The following is a 17,019-nucleotide window of genomic DNA, read 5'->3' as shown; positions in this document are numbered from 1 at the left end:
TGTCAGAGAAAGTTGCATTCACGACTTCAAGAAACAAACAGAAATTGCAGGACATTTTGTGACCAAAAAGTAAAGCATCAGGACCTTGAACAAAGGGCTGTGTGATTATGCAGATGATATGAGACAATACAGATACTCGGTTACAAGTGAAATGTGCCAACTGAAAGCTTTAGCTAAAACCAAAGAACTAGGCATCACTGGCTTCAAAATCAAGTATGGGCTGGTTAAGAAGATTTTTTAATCACAATGGATTAGGCTTCCAGAGAAGAACTGGCATCACTCAATGGCTTCCAGGTGATTAGAAAGAAAAGGTAGTAAAACTTTCATCGCTATGTATTAAATTTACAATGAGACAAAAAAATTTAACATTAAATTACTTTAAAAGAAATAATTTTATTTGGTCCCCCTTAGACTATCCACTTAATTATAAATGGATATTATATTCATACTGTACCAGTGTTGCCAACCGTACAATCTGCATCGTGTGCATATGATAATTCGATGCTCTGTGCTATCGTACGTTCCAACCTGCGGATTGTACGCCTATTGTATGATCCTACAACTTATTGTAAATTTTGTCTGGTTTTCTCTTTAAAATGCATACAATTTGGTTCCTTCTTTTATTCATGCTAGTTACAATCTGTCATAGATGACAAGCTGGAAAGAGAAGAAGAGTCTTTTCGAATAATGAGATTTCCAAAGGGAATTTACCAATTTACTCCTTTCTGAGTTACTTCACGGTCTTATGCCTGTAGATCATAGTATTCGCCTTCAGCAGATTGATGATGACTGTAGGAAATTACCCTTTGTCAATATCAACGACGATATTAAAGCCTGCTCTGAAGTAAATGAATTTTAGGCTAAGTTATAGGAGGTGAAAATCATGTTTAGTTTGGTGAATGTGATGTTAACGCACTTCTAGAATTTTTGCTCTCTGTTTTATCACCCCCTCACTCGAATGCTGATTTTAAAAGAATATTCAGCAAAAATAATCTCATTGAAGCCAAAAACAGGAATAGGCTAATTACTTCTACAATGAATGGATGCTTGCTGGCCAGAGAGTGTGTTTGACGATATCCAGCTATGAGGTGAGGTAATTCAGTGACTTTATATGCCATGATGACTACTTCTTCACAAAGTATCCTATTCTTGAGTAATCTAAATGTATTTTCGTATCCTTGATACTGACTCTTTCATATTAACACAATGACTTATATTTATTTTCCATCCTAACCTGTTTAAACGTGGAGTTGCGGCAGTGGGACACCTAGCAAATGTGTTAAAAAGCACATCACCTTCCTGTCGAAGGGATGGCAGTAGGACGGAGACAACAACCTGTGCAATGTAGTGGGCACTGGTTACGTTACCCTGTAGAAACACCAATTGTGACTGCGAGTTGCAACTGATGGCCCCCAACACCAAAAAGCCTGGGGTGGGACCCGGGTGTCATGGATGAATGCACTCTGGAAAAGGCCGCTCACCAGGTCTATGCCGTACACGTGTACGTCCATCACTTGCATACAGACAGAACATACTCTCGTCACTCAATTTCCTCTATAGTTCAATTCTCCAAACCAAACAAACCCCACGGCGTAACAGCTCCAAAGGCCTGAAGATTAAGAGGTGCCATGAGGTCAGCACAACGAATCCAAAAAACGTGGAACACTTCACTATTTTGCGTGTCATTCTAATGCATAGGCCATGCTAATCTTCTGTGTATCATTCCAATTTTAGTACATGTACCACAGAAGCGAGTACTAAATTCTCCTCTCGCGAGTTAAATGTTCTCTAACCCCCATAACTATGAATGTCTTAAAATCAAAGTTCCTGCATCTGACTTGAGTTATTAAAACAAAGACCAAAGTCTCTAACTCCACGATGACACAACGTAAGACGACTTACACACTGTGCCCGGATATTTCGTACTAGAGCGCCCAGTACGAGAAATAATATAATATTTTCGGTATGCTGGCGGTGTGAAATCAGAGGTTTGAGGTAGGTCATGTACTTGTAACCTTGAACCCGTCTGCAAGCAGTGAGGTCCGAGTTACATGCTCGCTGGAGACTGAATAATTTCTATTGGTGTAGAGCAGTCACATGTGGGCATGGTCGATGACATGCCAGCTCAAGCCCAGTAAGGTGTTGAAGACGTTTCCAGACTGCGTGAAAAGGAGTTCTCTAAAAACAATACGCCGAGCAAGAAGCAGCAAGATTCTCTCTCTCTGCAGTAGGCATGGAACACAGAAACTCGCCGAGTGGTTTAGACTGCATACACGATTCTCATTTTTGAGGTTTTTCCATTTTGTCTCTTTCTCTTCATGAGATTCTGTTGGAACCAACGAGCTAGAATAACATAGAGAGGTGGAAGCGCTGCCTGGGTGAAGCTAAGAGAACGAATGTCCGCAATGTTTCCCGTGGTCACACAAGCAAGGGGGCATGGCCCTTAATGGCGAAAAGTGAAGAAAATACGCATTTTAGAATCACTGGGGGAGAATTAAAGACCGTTGCCGAATGCTTAAAGCATAAAAAGTCATAGACTGGGAATACCGCCACTTCATCATATTGCGGCATGAGGCCAACATTACGATCAGTCGATTGTAGGGTAGTCTGAAATCATCGCACAGTGACATATGAATAGGCCTCGAAATCGGAACAACAGCATTACCCTGTGTGGCTGTTGTTGTTAAGCGTAAATTACCATAAAAACCAAGGACATAAATATTTATGACAGAAAGCCTTAAAATGATAGGGACCTACAATAGGTTACAACCTCATTCTGATCGTATTTTTGAAAGTATTGCATCCCCACGAGTACTGTCTTTCTTAATCTGTTTACTCTCCAGGGTTGGTTTTCCCATGGACTCAGTGAGGGATCCTACCTCTACCACCTCAATGGCAGTGTTCCGGAGCGTGAGACTTTAGGTGTGGGGATACAACTGGGAAGGAGGGTCAGTACCTTGCCCAGGCGGCCTCACCTGCTATGCTGAACAGAGGCCTTGTTGGGAGGTTGGGAAGATTGGAAGGGATATACAAGGAAGAGGGAAGGAAGCGGCCGTGGCCTTAAGTTAGGTACCATCCCGGCATTTGACTGGAGGAGAAGTGGGGAAACCACGGAAAAACACTTCGAGGATGACTGAGGAGGGAGTCGAACCCACCTCTACTCTGCTGACCTCCGGAGGCTGAGTGGATCCCGTTCCAGCCCCCGTATCCCTTTTAAAATTTCGTGGCAGAGCCAGGAATTGGACCCGGGCTTTCAGGGGTGACAGCTACTCATGCTTCTGTTTTTGAGATTGTAGGGGTGGATTTGGCTGGCCCGTTACATCTCCTAGGGGATGAAAAGGCATGGATAGTGATATTCATGTGTGCTGTTTTTAGAGCTGTACACTGTGAGCTCATCAGGACTTTGTCTACTCCAGGGTTCCTTCAAGCGTTACGAAGATTAATTCTCGGACCTGTTTTCTGGGACTGTAAAGGAGTCTCACAAATTGAATTCATGGAAGAAACACCACTATATTGAGCAACTCATAGACATCTTCGTCAAGTTATTTAGAACAACTGCAGAGTGCTGTTCTTTTCCATAACAATGCTCAACCCCACATATCCAGGAAAAGACAAGACATGGTGGGTGAATTTTATTGCGAGACTTTTCCACACTAAGCCTGAAGTCCAGAATTAGCAACAGCAAATAATAATATGTTTGCAAAAATAAAAGAACAATTCGATAGAAAATTATTTGACAATGATGATGCCGTAAAGTATGTCATCACTAGGGCTCGGATGTTAAAGACCTAAAAATAGCTCAAATAAGCAAGCAAATATGTCCTCAAAAGTGATTAAATATGACCTCAAAAGTGGAGAAGTATGACGTAAAAGTTACAAAACATGACCGGAAAATGATTAATCTAAATATGGACATTTTTAATCAATTATAAATCGAAAGGGCTATTCCCTTGATACATATTTGTTAACTTAATTCTTTATTCTTACTTTCAATTTTCAATTTTCTGAATATACATGTTTAGCAGTTATTCACAGTCTATTGTCCTTGGTTCACTTATCGTAGGTATGGTAGAGCGGCAGGGCCTATAGTGCAAACTAATATACCTTTTTCATTCTTCTCCGCGGGTGGAACTGAAGTGTATGACAAGATTCATCTTCAAATCATCAGGCGCGAAAGACCTCCGATTATCACTTAACACATTCTTGTAAGAACAGAAGCTCCTTTCTATGTCACAAGATTATTGGTGCATATTTAAATCATGTAAAAGGAGCAGTGAAGTCTATGGCCTTCATTATATACAAATGGTATTCCACTTGTATTAACTGCAGATGTCATACCAAGAAGCTGTTTTGTGAACATTAGTTTGCATTTGATAAGTTGAAGATGATTTTGCACAGCTGCATCTGTCGTCAGACCACCGAAATATGACCGAAATGTGACGTTTCTACGAAAATAGGTCAAAATATGACCTTTATGACAAAAAATAGCCAAAATATGCATTTATATGACAAATAAAAATCACTTAATTGTGACAATTTTCACCTGAATTGCACCAAAATCAAATCAGGCAAGAAAATAGAGACAAAGAAGAAATATGACTTTTCCTAAACATCTGAGCCCTAGTCATCACGTACTAATTAAAGCAACAGGAGGTAACATTCCATGATGAGGGAGTACTTAAACTGTAGAACAAGTGGCTAAATGTCCAAGGTGACTATGTGGAAAAGTATGTTATGGCACGAGACAATACTTGTATATTCAGTTCCTTTAATATTATAACAATACAATGTTTTGTGGCTAAACATTCCGTACATTCCGAATTACTGTACCTTTGTACTTTAGAAGAAATCTAAAAACTTTCTCTCCTGTAACAGAATATTGAGGAAGAATTAATGTAAATACATCAGTTGACTCTTGCCAGAGAAGAAAATAGGTGTAACTGCAATCGTCCAAAAAGTTTCAGATCTACAAGGCAAGTTTTCTAAGTAAGTTCCTGTTTCGACACAGACAAAGAAGTAATTCAATTTTTAAACATTTCTTTTTTTGTTTTTGTTTTTACATGTAAGCCTGTACCTTAAACAACTTCGCAATGTAAGTTTCAAGAGTATTAAGGTACTTGTCATTTCGTGAAACCAGCTTCTGAATTCCATCCTTATAGAAATCTGCCACCTGATGTGCCAGTCATTGCAGCATGGTCGTAATCATCGTCGTGGCGCTGACCTCCTAAATTGTTTTTAAAGTGCAGGAACAAGTGGTAGTCACCAAGTCTTCAGTAACGACAAACGGTCACCCACTATGTCGTTTCTCGTCGTGGACATTAGTACAGCCTTCTTTAAATCCTCTAACCCATTTTCCTGCCATTCCTTCACTAATAGTGTGTTCACAATACATTTCACTAATCTGCCGATGAATTTCAACAGCTTTCACGTCTTTTTCATTTAGAAAACAAATTACAGTGCGTACTTCACACTCGGTGGGACCGTTAATTGTCCTAGGCATTTTCAATACGCACAAACATCAGTAAGAACGAATGCTTCTGTAATGGCGTTTGTGGCTAGTCTAAAGACGCATGTACTGAGCGCGCATACTATGAACGACGACCAAAGTTCTACAGTGGCCATATTTAAAAACGGTACTTACTTAAAAACATGCTTAGTATTAATCAATTAATTATTTCCAAGAAGAAGAATTGAATGGGTGCTCGCAAAAACGGGCTAATGAACAAATGTTTAAAAAATGAGTTATGTGTTGCCGTCTAATGCGGAAGGTCCAAACTATCTTTTGTGAGTTGGGCTAACATGAGGGAATACTGTGTGATGAGATACAAAGCTTTCAATTTTATGCCATCTTATTGAGACTTATTTTATTATTGCAAAATCAGGCTAACAGATCTTTATGCAGGAGGCCATGAAGATGGTGTTACTGTATACGTACAGTAAGTTAGCAAACCATATTTCTATGTTTGCTAGTGGCTGTGAGTGAGAAGTGTTGTTTTATATACTAAAACTACCCATTCACTCCAGTATTTTAATAAAAACTCTCATTTCACTTCATTTCATTTGATTTGACACTGAAATGTGTGACTAAACCTTCCATAACTTGAAACTCGCTATCTGGACTGTATTGGCTATCCTGATTGTTTACTATCAAAACAAAAATAGCTTTGTCAAATGGTAGTATTAATGATGGAGATGAAAAATAATGTTGATTTTTGCGTGGGTAATCACAGAAAACGTAAAAGGAGTATTAAGTAGTAAAAATGACAAGTGATAAGTTTGTGGGCATCCCAACCTTTGCTAGAAAAAGTAACCAAGAGAATGGTATCCGTAAATAAGCAAAGGGTATTAATTACAGTGGTAAAGTTTCAAGCATACCATTTAAACAAATGAACCATTTAAGTATTTTTTAAAATATTCATATGGTATTGTTGAGGAATATGATTGTGTTGACATTAAGAAAACAAACAGTATTGGTGGTCAGCATCACTTGCCGATATTGAGCTGCCACAAAAGTACAATGGTACAAGGCCAACAAAGCCAGCAAGTCTTAATGACTTGCCTGAATTACTTGAATATGTCCTTCGAAGATTTTACCAGCATTACAGAGAACTGACAGCTGTCAATGGCCAAGAAGTGGCTGAGGATTCGTTCTCCACTGCATTAGAATATGACCTATATGACTGATGACTGTCCCATGAGGGGAAGTTATGTCATATCCCAAAATAAGTTTGCTGCATCTTTATATCTAGTTTACTGTATATAAAACATCTTTTTTTTTTGTTTTTGTATTATATGATCATGAAATAAAGGTTGGTTACAAATCTAAAGTAATATTATCTACAGCTAGGTCAAACGTGAAAGTCAATTTTCTTCAGTTTTTTATATTCCTATTTTTTCAAGCAGTTCTATTATATACAGTTCTATTATATGGTACTGATAATTTAAAGGTAATCAAAAATATTATTTTTATGGTATAGTTTTTTATTGACATTTGCAAGAGTTGATTTATCTCTGTTCTGACAAAATGTTGGTTAGCCTGTTTTTGCAACTATCCATTCAATTCTTTTTTCAAATAAATACAGGGAAAAGAGTTTTAGGGTGTATTCTGTTTTCCTATTCATGAAACAAACTTTCAGGAGTAGGAAAGGTAAGGCCCACCATCAAAATTGAATCCACAAAGCACTGGAAATGCACCAAGATAATTTTAAATTTTACAATACATCAGTTCCTTTCTGATGATGATGATGATGACAATGATGATGATGACAATGATGATGATGGTGGTGGTGGCGATTGACATTTTAAGGAGCATAACATCCATTTCAGCAGCTCCTTCCATTTTAAATGATTATTTTATTTATCTGAAAGATTATAACTTCCTGGCAGTCAATATTAATTGCTTCCAGGCTTGTATGGTCACCAAACATACTCTAGAACAAAGGATTCCAACTGAGGTGCTCGCATGGCCCCGGCAGCAGCCCCGGCGCTGTGCTGTAGCCCCGGCGAGGTGGTGGGGGAAGGAGGGGAAGTGGCAGAGGCAGAACCACAGGTCAAGTCAGTGCGCAGCTTACAAAAACAATATTATTTATGACAATTCTGTGAACACATAAACAAACAATTTATTCTGTACATACACTCCATTTGCCTTAATGTATTTTTTATTTTTTATTTTCAAAATCTTCCTCCACTCAGAGGTTGCCAAAGACAAAGAATACACAAACAATTTAATTCAAAAATAAAAATTTAAAAATACGTAAATTATGTCTCAGTCTGGCGAATATAAGTGGTGTCTGAGTATCAAAACAGAACCCTTGAGAGCTTTCAGCCCCCAGTCGATGAACTCCTTGGTACTGACGTTAAAGTTTTTCATCAGTTCTATCGTCTTCTTAGGGACTGCCCCTCTCGCACCGATCATGAGACCCCTTGCTTCTATGTTGTCCAGTTCGTATTTGTTGTTATAATACAGCACTGTAGGCAGGTTTAAGTTGATTGTTGACATCGTTTTGCGGCAACTAATTTACCAGTATTGGGTACAATCGATTTGGCAGTAGAAATTCTAAGCACAGCCTCTAAGACAACATTAGACAGAGAAGTCCTAGTTCTACATTTATTTAAATTCAGAATTGAAAACATCTATTCGCATGCATAAGTTGTACTGAACTTTGACTTTTTTTTTTTTTTTTTTTTCTATTTGCTTTACGTCGCACCAACACAGATATGTCTCATCGTGACGATGGGATAGGAAAGGCCTAGGAATGGGAAGGAAGCGGCCGTGGCCTTAATTAAGCTACAGCCCCAGCATTTGCCTGGTGTGAAAATGGGAAACCACAGAAAACCATCTTCAGGGCTGCTGACAGTGGGGTTCGAACTCACTATCTCCCGATTACTGGATACTGGCCTCACTTAAGCGACTGCAGCTATCAAGCTTGGTGACGTGAATTTTAAGGCAAGTGCATGAAGTCTGGGAAATTTTTGTGGATGAACACCTTTGTAAAAGGAAATTAAATCACCGTTGTAGTGGTAGTACCTGTCCATTAGGATTGCGTTGCACTGTAGTTTTATCAGCTCTGTTTGGAAATATGATGGTGATTTTTCAGGACGAGCTGAAAATGGGGTCATATATGTTTCAAATTGAGGTGCCATGTCATTCATTTCTTTGTATCGGGCATTGAATTCATCGTGCAAAGCATGTAACGACGTCTGACAGTATCCAAGGTTTTCATAAGTAGATAAATGCAATGATTTTAATGAAGTAAAACTCAAAATTTCTGGCTTCAAGCTGACTTTTCAATAACAAACTCTGCGTTTTGAAAGCCTTAATTCTATCACACATGGTGCTAATCAATGTGATTCTCCCTTGCAATGAACTATTTAAAGCATTCAAATAAGACGTTATGTCCGCCAAGAAAGCGAGGTCAGCTACCCATTGTTTATTCCGTGAAGTTGGTTGTAGAGAACGTTTCATCTCCATGAACAGAGCAATTTCTTCAATTATTGCAAAGAAGGTTGCTAGCACTTTCACTGAACTTAACCAGCCCACAATACAATAAAACGGAATGTCTCTACATCCTGCCTCGAGATCTTTTAAAACTTCTTTCAACTGTCGATGGTTCAAACCTTGCTTTTTGCACAAATTTACGCATTTTGCACAGTATCCATAACAGATTTAAAGTTGCAAAAGTTTTTTGCACATAACTGTTCTTGATGTAAAATACATTGTACTGCGTTGAGTAGGTGAGGAAGGAGGGGAACGGTGCTGCTGAGTGCAGCGCTGGTGTGCCTCAGCACTAAGGGCTCGAGTTGGAAAGGCCTGCTCTAGACGAAAATACTTAAATTTGGGGTTCATAAAGATACAGGAATGGGGCTTGAAATTTTACATGACGAGGGGATAAACACAACAAATTTTACCCTTCCCTTATATTCTGTATATTTCCAACAGTAACATTTTCTGCAGACTCAATCCACCTCCAGACACACAAATAAATCATAGAGGGAGAAAACTTCAGTATGTCAATATTAGTCAAATAATATAACAAAATACAAAATATACCATCAAAATATCTCACCGTGTGAAATGAGCTTGCAGCATGTTCCAAAAGTCCAACCAAACCACCTTCTGTAAAATCTTTCCCAAGACATACACCCTCTTCTTCGGGACTTAGTACATCATCAGATACAGCACTTTCTTCCAATACATTTGGTGTAATACGCTCCAGGCCAACAGCACCAATTGGCAGATGGGGTTGATCCTCAAGCATGTGCAAATATTCTGCTACAAGGGCAGCACTATGCACTAAACACATGGCAGCTTCAGTGTGATTATTACGCTGGAACAATAAAAATGATGATACAATTAAGAAAACATAAAAGGAAACCATGTTCAGAAAATATCATTAATACAGTACAAATTAAATATTTTATTTTATTCACAGTGACACTAAATTACATGGGAACAAAAGGAAAATCCAGGCAACACTGACCAGAAAAAAGAAAAAGAAAAAAAGAATTAGAATAAGAAATTGGCATCACTCAAAATTGTGTGACATAATGGCATTTTTTGGTGTCATCATCAATATGGGGCTTCACCCCTTGTTAAATGTCAAAGACCTGGGTTGACAGAAAATAAATTTTCTCCCGGATTGAGTTTCTGCTTATTTTCTGACATCTGCACTTTGCTTATGGGGAAAGACATACAGTACATCTCTGAAAAAAGGGTGAACACATACAGAGTGTTCTAGAGAAAATTAGGAATATATGCATGCAGTTTTAACAGTCAGGTCCTGTAGTTTCTGTGGATGAAAGTACAATAGGTTTCAAAGGAACGGTCTCCTTAAAGATTTATAACCCGAACAAACCTATGGAATGCAGGCTGACTGTTTCTGCCCTTTCTGACAGTACCACAACAGTTATTTGTATAACTGAGGACAAGGGTTCTGAATTCTGAATCCCCGATGTCTGTTTTAATATCCGTAAAAAAATAGTTTGTCTCCGACGATCTTAGATGGAACTAGAGGCAAGTATTTCAATATGGTGTTTAAGTTGTTAGTCTAGAGAAAATGGCGTGTGGTATCAAAGCTCTTTGTCATGGCCAACCATAATGTTTCCTTGCAGGCGACATTCAGCTGTTAATTATGTGAAACTTGCAGTGGCTTATTATCACAGCCGTTTAATGTTTTCTCAAAGAAAAGAACTCTTATTGAACGTAAAGAGGATTTAAACTTAAACAAAGTGTTGTCTCCTGGACTGAAGTTGGTAAAAAAGAATGACATTTTGTCTCAGCTCAAGTTTATGACTCCAGAAAATTTAGAGTGGTTGAGGAAAGTTGTAGATGGTGTGCCTTCCGATTAGTCTGGAGAAAATGAATCCAATTTATAATGAACACTGCATCTGTATGATCTATTATTTACCAACATATTTCTCTATAATGTTTAAAAATCCATTTTAGTGATCTGTTTTTTCATGCACTGAAAAAAGAAGTAAATATTGATTTTTCGTGAATGTCCTACTGCAGAAGTGTATTTTGTTATGATTTAAACTTTTTTTTTTTACATAAAGTATGCAGTTAAAAGTTAGAGCAAACACTTATTAACTCGGAAACTTAGGTTTGAAATATGTTCATGGACTAACGACTTAAGACATGTCTTTTGTGATTAAACATATGTACATAAACAAGATTTCAAGTTAAAGTAAATACTTACTAACCCTAGGAAAGAATTATACTAGTAATATAACTTCAAAATAATAGCCGATATATATGTGCATTCGATTGGCAGAGATCCTAAAACTTTGATCATGTTTTTCTCAGAACTTCATTTTCTGACTTAAATCGTCAGTCCACCCATGCCCTCAATTTCATTCCTTCTATGGGAAAAACTGACCTTGATAAGACTGGTCTTTTGAAGACAACTCAGGTTGTGAGAAGTCTGTGTGTGCTAATCCCTCATAAAAAATGTCAATGTTCCACCCTCTACACCAACCATTATTACTAGGAATAGCTATTTTTACAACTGGTACTGTTATGCCCACTCGAAGGGACATGCCGGATAAGCTCAAATCTGGCAACGTAAGGAAAATTATAAACAGGGATATAATGAAGTGCTGATAAAATGAAATGCCGGCCCCTCCATGGAATGATAAGCGTGTAATGATAAGCGTGTAATGACCATGCTGAGTACCTGTCACAAGGATGACAAAATTGCCATCACGGAAGTTGTCCCAAAATATCCCAACCAGCCACCTGTCTCCAAGCCTGATAAAGTAGTAGACTACACTATAAACATGGGGGGGGTGATAGAACTGACAACTATTGCAGCCTACCAATTCATGAGATGGTCACATAAGTGGTATATAAAGATGTTCTTATGCATACTTGAAGTATGTATAGCATATTCATTTTACACCATGATGCAACACCAAGCTAGTAAAAACTCCATGAGTCATAAGAACTTCAGGAAGTGTTTAGCAAGGTACCTAGTAGAAGAGAAGGTAAGTTTTTGCAAGTCAATTCCTGCAAGCACAAAGCATTCTTCAGGTGGTCCCTCCAATGAGGGACGAAATGGAATACCTCATTTCATAGACCGAAGCAGTGTCAAGTCTCTCACTTGAGTTGTGTATAGGGCTCAAGGTCAATGCAAGTGCACTATATATTTTTGTGATACTTACACTTTACAGCCCTATCTGCATCCAGACAAGTTCTTCAAGCTATACCACACTCAACAAGAGTTTTGAGAGACCACCTCCTTGACCCTCACAAATTCAGCGTGTTATTTGTTCAATGGCTATGGCTAATTTTTTACTGATTTATTCACTTTTTGATGAACAAAGACATAAAATGAAACACAAATGTCACTGAAAGTAGTTTTTTGTGCACATATTCCATAATAGTGAACTACAGTGTACTTCAAGATAAACACAGTCAGACCATCTCTTATGCCATGCTTCCAATGAAAACATGATTTGACAATAGTTGTTTTGTCTTCAAACCATTCGAAAGTTGGATTTCCACCCTTAACCCGTTAACTGCCAACGTCCGATTGATTGAACATTCCGGAAAAAAATATTTTCCAAGTTATTCATTTTAATAATGTATAATACATGTTTTGGACTAGTATTGGATTAAATAAGACTATATACAACAAGTTTAGTTGAGGAACTTGCTGCCGAGTGGCTTGGTGATGAAGCGGCAATTCAGCTCCCGCGGGCGGGCAACGAACCCCTTACTCTTTTACCGAAAAAAAAAAAAAAGAAAGAAAGAACGCAACTGTTCCGTATGTAGAAAGATTAGTACTAGCCAAGGTGGTAAATGGAAAAAGACCAGATATGTTCGTAAACAGTGTAAGAAGGGTGTACACCCTTTGTGTCTCCCTAAGCATATTTGCTAGAATACGTCATAAATATGTGTAAATATTAGTAAATAGTTCCTTGCATCATATTTTTAAGGCAAAAAGTGAATTTTTTGGTGTTAAATGTGTGTGAAATAGATATTAGTAATCATTATTTTTACTTAAAACAAACCAGGAACTGCAGCATTTGCATATAATGTGAGACTAGAAAATTTCACCACCTCTCTAAAATATTGCAGTTTTTGGTAGTAAAAATTTTTTTCTTAATGTTTTTTGATCATGAATCAGTTTTTTCAAACAAAGAAAATATTTATTTGAATTATCACTTTATAAAATAAAGGCGCATTAATTTACATCAATAAAATGCCCATCCAATTTTTCATAAATTGAACAGAAATTATTACGAATAATTTACTGCAAGGTAAATAGTGTTCATTAGGCCTTGGCAGACCTTAACACCAACTTAGGCAGAGAAGGAGACCTTCAGAATGGTGAATATGGTGGATGAGGCAACCCATCCTCTCTGGGGAAAATTAGAAGAGGAAACCACTGCCTTGTGGAGAAGAGGGATCTTCAATGGCTAAGGGAGCAAACTCCGAAAGAAAATTCCCAGATGTGTTAGCCTTAGCAGGTCAGCAAATGAGTAAATTTGTACTTGCTTTCAACCGCGTATGAGGCTGGGGGTCAAAAGGTTAAACAAGGTGTGTGGTCTATTTAGGTATAATTTCATGGTTTTAATAAATTTTCCAAAATTTTGCATGCATTTTAATTTTTAATGTATTTTTTAAATGCATTTTAATGCCAATGGTTGTGGCATCATACACAACCATTAACCAGGCTCAAGGGAGATAGGGTCATCTTCCCTATCCTTCACTTGAGTAATTCTTGTCTGGCGCATCCATGTTGCGGAGGTGGGTATCCTCCACATCACTAAGCCAGTGTGAAGGAGAGCTAAGTTCAGGCAGAGACCCAGTCTCACGGGGTATAACGTGGAACCCATGCCCAGGGTTACGGGTGAAGACCTTAACACCAACTTAGGCAGAGAAGGAGACCTTCGGAATGGTGAAGATGGTGGATGAGGCAACCCATCCTCTCTGGGGAAAATTAGAAGAGGAAACCACTGCCTTGTGGAGAAGAGGGATCTTCAATGGCTAAGGGAGCAAACTCCGAAAGAAAATTCCCAGATGTGTTTAGGCTTAGCAGGTTGGCAAATGAGTAAATTTGTACTTGCTTTCAACTATAATACAAGCTTTGGATGGAAGTTTAAAAATGGAAATGGAATTGACAAGTCTCTGGCTACAGTTGCATAGTATGATGGTAATCCTGATGTTCGTGCAAGTGTTAGATCAGAGAACAAAACCCGATTTGGAACAATAAATATTTTAACAATGAATGGGAAGGAAAATGAATTGACTGACCTAATGGAGAGATGAAAACCAGACATCCTGGGATTAAGTGAAGTAAAATGGAAAGGGAAAGGAATAAAGAAACTAAGAAGGGGGTATACCTTGTACTGGATGGGTAACAGTAACGAGAAAAGAAATGGAGTTGAATTTGTAGTGAATCAGAATGCTGAACCAATAGCTGAAGTTGAATATGTAAATGAAAGAATTATAATAATGCACATAGGCCTACATGTAAACAAGGAACTACTGAAGATAGTACAGGTGTATGCTCCACAGACAGGATGTAGCATGGAAGAAAAAGAAGATTTCCTCAACGAACTGGAAACACATATTGTTGGAGACAGGATCATGATTATGGGAGATCTGAATGCTCATGTGGGGACTGACAGAATGGGATATGAGAATGTTCTGGGCCCACATGGGTATGATGATGGAAATGAAGATAGAGAAACTGTAGGACTTTTGTATCAGAAATAACCTGATAATAAAGAACACAAGGTTTATGAAGAGGAATAGCCACAAGATCAGCCGATAAAGCTGGGATGGACAGTATGGAACACACATCGATTTTATAATAATAGACTGAGAATGGAGAAGATACGTCATGAATACGAAGATAATCTCCAGTGAAAGTATGGAGGGTGATCATAGATTATTAATTGTGGAATTAAAACAAGTAAAAATCCCTAAAATTGTATTGAAGAAGAAACCAAAGATCAGGATTTGGGAATTGGAGTAGGAGGAGGATAAAAGAATGGCATTCCAAGATTGCATAGAAAGGAAGTTGCCCAACACGGAAATACGTAGTGGAGAAGAAGAGTGGGACAATTTAAGACAGACATCTGTGCAAGCAGCAATTGAGGTATGCGGAAAAACAAACACAAAGGTTAAGGGAAAGGTGACAATGTGGTGGACAGACAAAATAAAAAAAGAAATAAAAGAAAGGAACAAGGTGAAATAAGAAATGGATAAGGAAAAGCAAAAAATGTATCAGAGGGATGAGAATAAGATAGAAAGTTTACATCTGGAATAGAAAAGATTGAAACTACAAGTACAGAGGAGTATCAAGGAAGAAAAGGAGAAAAGTTGGGGAGAGTTTACCAACAAAATTGAGCAAGATAGTCGAGGAAATCAGAAACTATTATACAGACTAATAAAATCATAAAGAATAAATCAAGAACAAAATCAAGGCATTCGAGAGAGAAGATGGATCAATAGTACATGACGAAAAGGGTCTTCAGAAGGTCAGTATTATAACTCAAGGGAGTTCCCTTTTTTTACAGTACATATCTTATGATTAACAAAATCTAGAACAATATTTGCTATCCTTCGTTTACCTGAATTGTTTAGATGAAGGTCATGCTTTGTGTAACAGTGATGGCAAAGTATTTTGAAAAACTTTATAATGAGGATGACTGCTCGGAGGAAGAAGGAGATAAGAAAATGGAAATAATAGATGGAGAAAAAGAAGAGAACCCGATAACAAGGTTGGAACTTGAAAGGGCAGTGAAAGCAATGACCAAAGGTAAAGTAAGTGGAAAAGATGAATTCAATGTTGATATGATTAAGAAGGAAGCATTGGACTACAGTGGCTATACCGAGCCCTCAATGCCATATGGAAGGATGAAAGGATACCTGAAGATTGGCTACAAGGAAACATTGTACCACTGTTCAAAAAAGGAAATGGGAAGACATTTGAAAATTATAGAGGTATAACCCTATTATCACATGGGCTAAAAATAATGGAGAAAGTCATAGACAAAAGACTGAGGGATATAATAAAAACACAGTTAGAGGAAGAACAATATGGCTTTCAACCGAACAGATCAACAATAAACTTGATATTTACAGTGCGAAAATTAATGGAAAAACATCTGGAAAGGAACAAGGAAATCATCTTCGTATTTTTGGATTTGGAAAAAGCTTATGATACAGTTAAAAGAAAACATGTATGGGAATGCCTACTGAAAAGGAATGTACCAAAATAATTAATTAACAAGATAAAAATGTTGTATCATGAGAGTACAAGTAGTGTACAAGTGGGGAGTGGTGACTATGAAACATTTTATACAAAAAAAGGTCTCAAGCAAGGAAGTGCACTATCACCATTATTGTTTATTATATTGATGGATGAAATCATACAATGTGTAAAACAGAGTATCAGTAGTGATGAAGTAAATGCTTTGGTATTTGATGTGGTGATTTGGGGAAAGGGAGAACAGGAAGTACAAAGGAGACTGGATGTTTGGAAACCTGAAGGAGTTTGGAATGGTAATTAGCAAAAAGAAAACTGTAGTCCTGCACTGTGGAAAAGAGAAAAAGAGAAGCCAAGTGAACATAGACGGAGAACAGTTAGAGAATGTAGAACAGTTTACATACCTGGGTAGCATTATTAATGGAAGTAATGAAATCAACCCTGAAATTAATAACCGTCTATGTAAAGGTACAAGATTTTATCATCAAGTCAGAGAGCTTTTATGGGATGACGAAGTACCCGAGAGAATGAAATTAACATTATACTGTATAAACAGTATTTCATACCAATTGTAACATACGGACTAGAAAGGCTGGTAAAAAAGACAAGAAGGGATAGAATTCAAAATATTAAAATCAGAGAAGAGCTAAATATAGAACCGTTAGTACAGAACATACAGAAAGCAAGACTGAGATGGTTTGGACATGTAAAAAGAATAGGAAAGGGATGGGTAGCAAGAAGGGAATTAGAAAGAGAAGTTAAGGGAAAGAGACCAGTTGGAAGATTGAGAAGAAGG

General features: G+C 37.7%; 1 protein-coding gene and 1 non-coding gene across 2 annotated transcripts in view; both read right to left on the bottom strand.

Moving 5' to 3' along the window:
- Window positions 1-17,019, bottom strand: part of Zir (Zizimin-related) — a 541,699-nt gene that overhangs the window by 95,288 nt on the left and 429,392 nt on the right. Inside the window, exon 32 of the mRNA XM_067141133.2 lies at window positions 9,567-9,827. Within this exon, the coding sequence (XP_066997234.1) occupies window positions 9,567-9,827 (261 nt within the window). The remainder of the gene's footprint in view (window positions 1-9,566; window positions 9,828-17,019) is intronic.
- Window positions 1,652-1,758, bottom strand: LOC136865055 (U6 spliceosomal RNA). The gene has a single exon (XR_010859442.1). It is a non-coding gene; the product is annotated as a U6 spliceosomal RNA (small nuclear RNA).

The sequence above is a fragment of the Anabrus simplex genome, chromosome 2 (genome assembly GCF_040414725.1).
Source record: "Anabrus simplex isolate iqAnaSimp1 chromosome 2, ASM4041472v1, whole genome shotgun sequence".
In the NCBI taxonomy this organism is placed as follows: Eukaryota; Metazoa; Arthropoda; class Insecta; order Orthoptera; family Tettigoniidae; genus Anabrus; species Anabrus simplex.
The sequence above is the reverse complement of the archived record's forward strand: the minus strand, read 5'-3'. Positions and strand labels throughout refer to the sequence as shown.